General features: G+C 43.5%; 1 protein-coding gene across 1 annotated transcript in view; it reads left to right on the top strand.

Moving 5' to 3' along the window:
- The first annotated feature begins 5,179 nt into the window (after positions 1 to 5,179).
- The window catches only part of LOC117676466 (maestro heat-like repeat-containing protein family member 7), a 41,458-nt gene continuing 37,957 nt past the window's right edge, over positions 5,180 to 8,680 (top strand). Inside the window, exons 1-2 of the mRNA XM_087895702.1 lie at positions 5,180 to 5,291; positions 8,034 to 8,260. Coding sequence (XP_087751828.1) covers positions 8,035 to 8,260 — 226 coding nt within the window. The 5' untranslated portion in view covers positions 5,180 to 5,291; position 8,034. The remainder of the gene's footprint in view (positions 5,292 to 8,033; positions 8,261 to 8,680) is intronic.

Below are 8,680 nucleotides of genomic sequence, written 5' to 3'. Positions count from 1 at the left end.
GCGGGCGCTGCTGGGAAATGTAGTCGGGGTGCTTTCCCCAACGTTTCTTTCTCTTTCTTTCTTTCTTTCTTTCTTTCTTTCTTTCTTTCTTTCTTTCTTTCTTTTCTTCCTTTCTTTCTCTCTCTTTCTCTTGTTCTTTCTTTTCTTCCTTTCCCTCTCTCTTTCCCTTTCTCTCTCTCTTGTTCTTCCTCTTCCTCTTTTTCTTCCTTCTTTCTTTCTTTTCTTTCTTTCTTTCTTTCTCTCTCTCTCTTTCTCTTGTTCTTCTTCCTTTCTCTCTCTCTTTCTCTCTCTTGTTCTTCCTCTTGTTCTTCCTTCCTTCTTTCTTTTCTTCCTTTCTTCCTTTCTCTCTCTCTCTTTCTCTTGTTCTTCCTTCCTTCTTTCTTTCTTTTCTTCTTTTCTTTCTCTCTCTCTCTTGTTCTTTCTTTTCTTCCTTTCTCTCTCTCTTTCTCTCTCTTGTTCTTCCTCTTGCTCTTCCTTCCTTTCTTCCTTCCTTCCTTCCTCCTTTCTTTCTTTTCTTCCTTTCTCTCTTTCTCTCTCTTGTTCTTCCTCTCTCCCATGTTCTTCTTTCTCTCTCTCTCTCTCTCTCTTTGTCTCTTTTTGTCTCTTTCTCTTGTTCTTTTCTTCCTTTCTCTCTTTTTCTCTCTCTTGTTCTTCCTCTTGTTCTTCCTTCCTTCTTTCTTTCTTTTCTTCCTTCCTTCCTCTCTCTTTCTCTTGTTCTTCCTTCCTTCCTTCTTTCTTTCTTTTCTTCCTTCTTCTTTCTTTCTTTCTTTCTTTCTTTCTTTCTTTCTTTCTTTCTTTCTTTCTTTCTTTCTTATGTTATTACTGTTTATTAAATTTTAATGCCGCCCATCTCCACTGCAAGGTGAAGGTCATTTCTGACTCCTAGCACTGGACACATGAGATGTCAATGGACACATAGAAATCAACCTTATTTACACACAATTCAAAAGAGACAATAAAAAAGTCAAGAAGGAAACAAAAATAAAAGACCAGAACACTTCCTCTCCAGCAGTCAACACTTAGATAAGCAGGGATTAACCTCAGACAAACAATCAAGGAGAAAACAATATCCTCATGAAGGAATTACTAAGGATATATTTATCAAGCAGGAAAGAAAAGCAGAATCAAGGAAGGACTAAGAAGAGGAACCATCACACAAAGAAACAATTAAGCACAAAACAAAGCATAATAAAGGAACTTCTAAGAAGAGAACACTACCAACACCGACAGGGCAAACTACTGTATATAAATAAAGGAAGAACCACTCCTAGCACTGATGATATGGCTTGGATGGGTCATGAAATGTATGCAAGAAAACAACCAAGCTCAGAAGGCACCAAGGACCCCACAGTCCAACTCTGAGCTACAAATACACATAATCCTCAATTTACAGCAGTCCGTTTAGTGAACATTCAACGTTACAACGGCACCGAAAAATTTGACTTATGACTGTTTTTCACAGTTACAATTGTGGGAAGCCCCTCCCCTCCAGAGAAGAAATGGAGAAAAACCTTAAAAGGCAGAAAGCAGCCCCAGACTTCCTGCCATAAGAAAACTGGTCTTTAGGAATGAAGATTTTGCATCCATTCAGAAACACTGGGCCAATCCATTCTTAGACAAAAGGCCTTCAGCTGCAGCTCCCACAGAAAGCTGGATCTGATGGGATTGCAAAGTGGAATGGAATGGAATGGAATGGAATAGAATAGAATAGAATAGAATAGAATAGAATAGAATAGAATAGAATAGAATAGAATAGAATAGAATAGAATAGAAAATATGGAATGGAATAGAATAGAATAGAATAGAATAGAATAGAATAGAATAGAATAGAATAGAATAGAATAGAATAGAATTCATAATGGAATGGAATGGAATGGAATGGAATGGAATAGAATAGAATAGAATAGAATAGAATAGAATAGAATAGAATAGAATAGAATAGAAAATATGGAATGGAATAGAATAGAATAGAATAGAATAGAATAGAATAGAATAGAATAGAATAGAATAGAATAGAATAGAAAATATGGAATGGAATGGAATGGAATGGAATAGAATAGAATAGAAAATATGGAATGGAATGGAATAGAATAGAATAGAATAGGAATAGAATAGAATAGAATAGAATAGAATAGAATAGAATAGAATAGAATAGAATAGAATAGAATAGAAAATATGGAATGGAATGGAATGGAATGGAATAGAATAGAATAGAATAGAATAGAATAGAATAGAATAGAATAGAATAGAATAGAAAATATGGAATGGAATGGAATGGAATAGAATAGAATAGAAAATATGGAATGGAATGGAATGGAATGGAATGGAATGGAATGGAATAGAATAGAATAGAATAGAATAGAATAGAATAGAATAGAATAGAATAGAATAGAATAGAATAGAATAGGAGTTTTTTAACAAAGACTCCTAAAATCTACATTCCCCACCCAGCTCCAAGGACAGAGCATGACCTCCCAGTCACAATGGTCAAAGTACATTTCACACCTAACAGGCATCTCAATTAAAAGCTTTAAAAGGCCTTCCTCACTCAAGCTTTCTTTCATTCCAGACATCTTTGATTGAAAAGGCATGTTTGATGTCAAGGATGGGAGTTATAGATCAAGGCACCTGGAGGGGTGCCAGGTTAAAGCTCGCCTCTTTTCTTCCCCACCTATCCGATGACCTGAGTGCATTTGAAGAGCAGCTGGAGAATTAAGTTGGCACGAATTGCCCCTATAGCTGTATACTTATTTTTCCAGGCTGGTCTTTGTCTCATCATTGCTTATTTAACAGGGCCGACAGTGTTTCACCTGCCCGCTCAGGTAACACACCGCCAGACTCCTTGATGAGGCCCTGTCTTTCCGGCAATTGCTTCTTTGACCTGTTTTCCAGCGTAATTTTAAACCGAAATTGTGATCAAAGGACATCCGGATCTCCTGGCAACCAGAATACAGGATAGAATAACAGAATCACAGAGTTGGAAGGGACCTTGGAGGTCTTCTAGTCCAACCCCCTGCTCAAGCAGGAGACCCTACACCAGTGTTGGTGAACCTTTTTGGCACCGCACATATGAGTGCCGGAAGCCGGAAGGGCAGCTGCCTTGTTGTGGAATGATGAGACCAACACAACTTTCCTAGGTTAGTCAGAGACAGTGTATTGCGCAATAGGTTCAGAGCCAGTTTTGTACATGAAGCTTTGAACAACTTATGATTCTGAGACCACAGTTTTATACATTTTCAAACAAAGGATTCTGTTAACTCAGCAGTTTATATGGTCATATACATTTGTTATATTTAATTGACATTTCCTAATTACTAAGTTTTACATTACCCTTGCCAAACAATCATAATTCTTCTGTAAATTACTGGAGCATAGATTCAAATTATCTTCTGTTGATAAGACGACTTCTAGCTCATGTGGATCCCCTTGACCTAACCAACCTTTAAGCTGTATGTCATTAGAAGGTTCCTTTCTTCTGAGAAGAGCCTTGATAGTACAGTGGTTTAGTGCACCCTGTTATTAACACAGCTGCCTGCAATTTACTGCTGGTTCGAATCTCTCCAAGGCTCAAGGTTGACTCAGCCTTCCATCCTTTCTAAGGTAGGTAAATTGAGGACCCAGTTTGTGGGGGCAATAAGCTGACTTTGTATAAATATACAAAAGGATGAAGGCTATTGCTTAGTGCATTGTAAGCCGCCCTGAGTCTCCGGAGAAGGGCGGCATATAAATCAAATTTTAAAAAAACTTAGAGGCCTCCTAAAAGTATCAAAAGGATTTGGGCTGAGTTTGTACTTTTTCCAACCGGATGAATTTCCTGCCTTTAGAATAGAGTGAATAAAAAGTTATCCAGTGGTCATCTATCAGAGCCCGCTTCATTTACATTAGCCTGGTGTGCATGTGCAAGCCGAGCAGCTGCCCTTCCGGTTTCCAGCACGCACATGTGCACCGGCCACCTGGTCTTGTGTTTTATGGAGCGCATGAAGACCAGCTCCCCAGTGTGCATGCACCAGTAGTGGGTTGCCCCCCGGTTCGGACCGGTTCTATAGAACCGGTAGCAAAACTGGAGGGAAGCTCCACCCACCGACCCCGACGTCATCAGAACGCTTCTGCACATGCGTGCGAGCGAAGCAAGCAGGCACGCACAACCCTGTTGCAAACCAGTAGTAAAGGTAAGTAGAACCCACCCCTGGCATGCACACCTCGGAAATCGGAAGAGCCATTGCCCAGCACATGCATGCACCCCTGGCGGCTGCTCTTTGAGTTTCCGGTGCTCCCACGCGCATGAAGACCAGCTGGCTGGCGCCCCAGAACCCGGAAGAGCAACGCGTGCCATAAGCTCTCCATCATGGCCCTACACCATTCCAGACAAATAGTTGTCCAATCTCTTCTTCAAAACTTCCAGTGATGGAGCATCCACAATTTCTAGTGGCAAGTTGTTCCACTGGTTAATTGTTCTCACAGTCAGGAAATTCCAGGTTGCTTCTCTCCTTGATTAGTTTCCACCCGTTGCTTCTTGTCCTGCCTTAAAGTCCTTTGGAGAATAGGTTGACCGCTCTCAAAATATTGGCAAACTGCTATTATGTCACCCCTACTCCTTTTTTTCCCCCTCTAAATAGAATAGCAGAGATGGAAGGGACCTTGGAGGTCTTCTAGTCCAACCCCCCAAATACCATTTCAGACAACTGGTTGTCTAATCTCTTCTTAAAAACCTCCAGTGACTGGACAGCCTTTTTTTTAAAAAAATACTATAGTTAAAATACTAAAAAAAAAAAAAAAACATTTTAAAAGAAGAAGACCACTAAATGCTATGCCTTCTTTTGTCTTTCTTTTTTCTTTTTCATTGTTGTAGGTAAGCAATAAAAGGAATAAGTGAATCTGATTGAATTGCCCCAGAAAAATCCTCTCCTTTTTCATATCTTGAGGCTGCATTGAAACTCATAAATCAGTTTTTTAATTGGGGGGGAAAAAAATGAAATGTGGAATGCCACTTCTGATGTCAGCTACCCCTCCTGGCTTAATGCTGGGAATTATCGTTCTCATTAAATCAGAACTGAGTTTCAACTCCAGTTGGCAATCTTTGAAGGCCATGTTGGGATCCAACTTGGAGGCCAGTGCCTTGAGCCCCATATTCCTTGGTCCTTCCTTTATTACCTGTGTGCTCACCTAGCAACATCTGCCCTGTGGTTTCCAGGGTGACCCACACCTGCCTTCAAAATGTGGTAGCACCATAAGCTTTTGAGCCAGTTGGATGGACTCAGCTGAAGAAGAACAGATCTCCTCCTAGCAGAAATGTAAGTGTTGGGCTCCTTCACTTCTGTCCGTACTCTCTTGGTCTTCTTTGGAAGAAGCAAGACCTTGCCTGACCAATTTCAGGCTTATTTGAAAGGAAGGGGTGAGATGTGGAGTCTCGTGCAGACCTCAGCTGCATTAAACAGGGTACAGAATCAGCATCACACGAAGTTTTAGCACCACTTTATAACGCCTTGGTAACACCACACTTGGAATATTGCATCCAATTTTGATTGCCGCAGTATAACATTAGGTGTTGAGACTCTGGAAAGAGTGCAGAGAAGAGCAACAAGGATGATAAGGGGACTGTAGGCTAAAACATATTGTTCTGTCCCCGTCTCACACACGCACCCCCACAGACAGGCAACAGTTAAAGTACTCAGCCGACAACAATTTTATCTGGTATCAGAATTGGCAGCAATTCAGTGGCTGGCTGCCAGGTATTCTTTACTCACAAAGGGGGAGTTTCTCCCTTCGTCCGGGAACAAAGCCAATACACAATAATCAACAAAGTCCAATAAATACAAAGAAGGTCGTCCGATATCCGTTTTTTGCTTGTCACAGAGCTGAACCGGCCACCACACCCTCTTTTATACCCTGTGGGGTGTGGTCCAATGACTCAGCCTAATCCCTGGCACGCCTCTTCTTCTGTTGCGCGCGCTTATCTCTGCGACGCTGCTGAGGATCCAGCCAAGACTCATCTCCCTCATCACTGTCCACCTGTGACTGCGTGGATGTGCTTGGCCCCGGGCCTAACTCTTGACCTTCGGCAGACACCGAAGGCATTGCCAGAGAGGAGGGTCCTGGAGAGGGAGGCCTTGCCAACTCCTCACCTTCACTCTCGGAGTCCTCTCCTGCCGATAACACAGGCTCAGGTAACGAAGCCACAACACATATGAAGAACGGTTGCTGGAACTGGGTAGTGAAAAGAAGGATTAGGGGGTGACATAATAGCAGTCTCCCAATATCTGAGGGGCTGCCCCAAAGAAGAGGGGGTGTTAACTTATTTTCCAAAGCACCCGAAGGCAGGACAAGAAGCAACGGATGGAAACTAATCAAGGAAAGAAGCAGCCTAGAACTAAGGAGAAATTTCCTGACAGTGATCGATAGATAGATAGACACAGTGGTGCGATTCAAATAATTTAACAACCGGTTTTCTGCTCTAATGACCAGCTGGGTAGGCGTGGCTTGATGGTCATGTGACTGTGTGGGCGTGGCCAACTCAACGTTACTCACATGGATGGGCGCTTCGTCTTAGTTGTTACAATGTAATAAGGGTTAACCAGAGAGAGGCAGTTTCTGTAAGCAGGGCAATAAAGATTAGGCTAGAAACACCACCAGAATGTTTCCTTCCTGCCTTCCTTACAGGATTAGTCCTGTCAAGTGGAAAAAAACAAAATAAGATTTCTTCCAACAACTGGTTCTCCGAACTGCTTAAAAAGTTAACAACCGGTTCTCCCGAATAGGTGCGAACTGGCTGAATCCCACCACTGGATAGACAGGCAGGCAGAAGATAGATAAGTGGATGGATGGATGGAAGATAGAAAGATAGATAAAATAGATAGATAGATAGATAGATAGATAGATAGATAGATAGATCGATCAGACGTGAAATCTGAACCGGTTTGCTACTGGTTCACTGGCTGCACATGTGCGCCACATGCCAAATGCGTGCTATGCGTGCGTATGCACACCAAACACATGCTGCATGCACATGCTCAGGGCGCACCAAACACACGCTACACATTTAAAAAGCTATCAGTTTCGGCGAACCAGTAGTTAGCACGCACCAAAAGGAGGCTTCGGTAAGTAAGTAGAACAGCGGGGGGGGGAATCAGCTGTGCCACGCAGTTTAGCTTCGCTAGAAAGCAGCAAATCCTGCTTTCTAGCAAAGCTAAACCACACGGCCCAGCTGCTCGTCGGATTGTAGCTTTTTTAAACTACCAAGCCTGAACCGGAGCGAACTGGTAGCATTTCACCAGTGGTGGGTTGCCCCCAGTTCGCACCGGTTCTATAGAACCAGTAGTAAAACTGGCGGGAGGCTCCACCCACCGACTCCAATGTCATCAGAATGCTTCTGCGCATACGCGAGCAAAGCAAGCGCGCACACGCAGCCCCGTTGCAAACCGGTAGTAAAGGTAAGTAGAACCCACCCCTGCATTTCACCCCTGAGATAGATAGATAGATGACAGATGGATAGAGTGGTGCTGTGGCCTAGAGGTGGAGCTCTCGCCTCACAATCAGGAGGCTGCGAGTTCGAGCCTACATAGAGGCAGATATTTCTCCCTCTGGGCACAATGAGAATATATCTGCTGAACAAAACTCTGCATTGGCGACAGGAAAGGCATCCGGCCAGTAAAACACTCAGCTCCATTCAGTTGCCCCGACTCCACCCCGATGCAAGGGATTACGGGGTCATTAAAAAACAAGCAAAAAAAATGATGGATGGATAGACAGATAGAGGTGGATGTGTGGATGGATAGACAGACAGACAGACAGATTAACAACCCAGATTTGTGTGTGTGTGTGTGTGTGTGTGTGTACACGTATACATATATTGCTTACCTATCCCACCCGATGGCATTTGGAACCCTCCCCAGCACCGTCTTTGACCCCACTGGTTGTGGATGATGGGAGTTGCAACCCAGCCCGATCTGGGGAGAGTAGGTCTGGACTGACCTATTGTGATGGATCTCCAGAAGGGGTCCCTCCCTCAACCACTCCGGTCTTTGTCTCCATCGCAGAATGGATTTGTGCAGATTCCTTGATGACGACGATGATCTCCTGAAGGGGTTGGTCCCTTTCCGGTGGGAAGATTCAGACCTGTCCCCCAACAGCCTGGAGCTTAGCCAGGAGGATTCGCAAGAGGACATCCCGGGGGACAACGGCGGGCCTCTCCTGCGATGTCTCAAGAGGATCTACCGAAAAACCAAGAAGGAGAAAACAAGACGGCGGAAAAATCTGAACTCTGGTAAACGGTGGGGCAGAGCAAGATTGGGTCGGGGGCCTCGCTGGGCAGCCCTCTCCTTCCTGCTGGAATTAGGAACTACAGGTAGCCCTCGACTTACCACACAACTGAGCCCAACATTTCCATTGCTAAGCGAGGCAGTCGTTAAGTGAGTTTTGCCCCATTTTACGACACCTTTCTTCCAGAAGCGATTAAGTGAATCCCTGCAGTCATTAAGTTAGTCACACGGTCGTGAAGCGAATCTGGCTTCCCCATTGACTTTGCCTGTCAGAAGATCCAAAAGGGGTTCACACATGTTAGGATATGGTTTGAGCCTAACAAGTTGTCCAGGCAATATATATGTGTTCTGTGACTTTAATATGAATATGTATTGTGTGACTTTAAAGTTTTACTGCTGATTCATTGTAATGCTGAGTCATGCTG

Source organism: Pantherophis guttatus, chromosome 5 (genome assembly GCF_059756535.1).
Source record: "Pantherophis guttatus breed Tessera chromosome 5, ASM5975653v1, whole genome shotgun sequence".
Lineage (NCBI taxonomy): Eukaryota > Metazoa > Chordata > Lepidosauria > Squamata > Colubridae > Pantherophis > Pantherophis guttatus.
The sequence above is the reverse complement of the archived record's forward strand: the minus strand, read 5'-3'. Positions and strand labels throughout refer to the sequence as shown.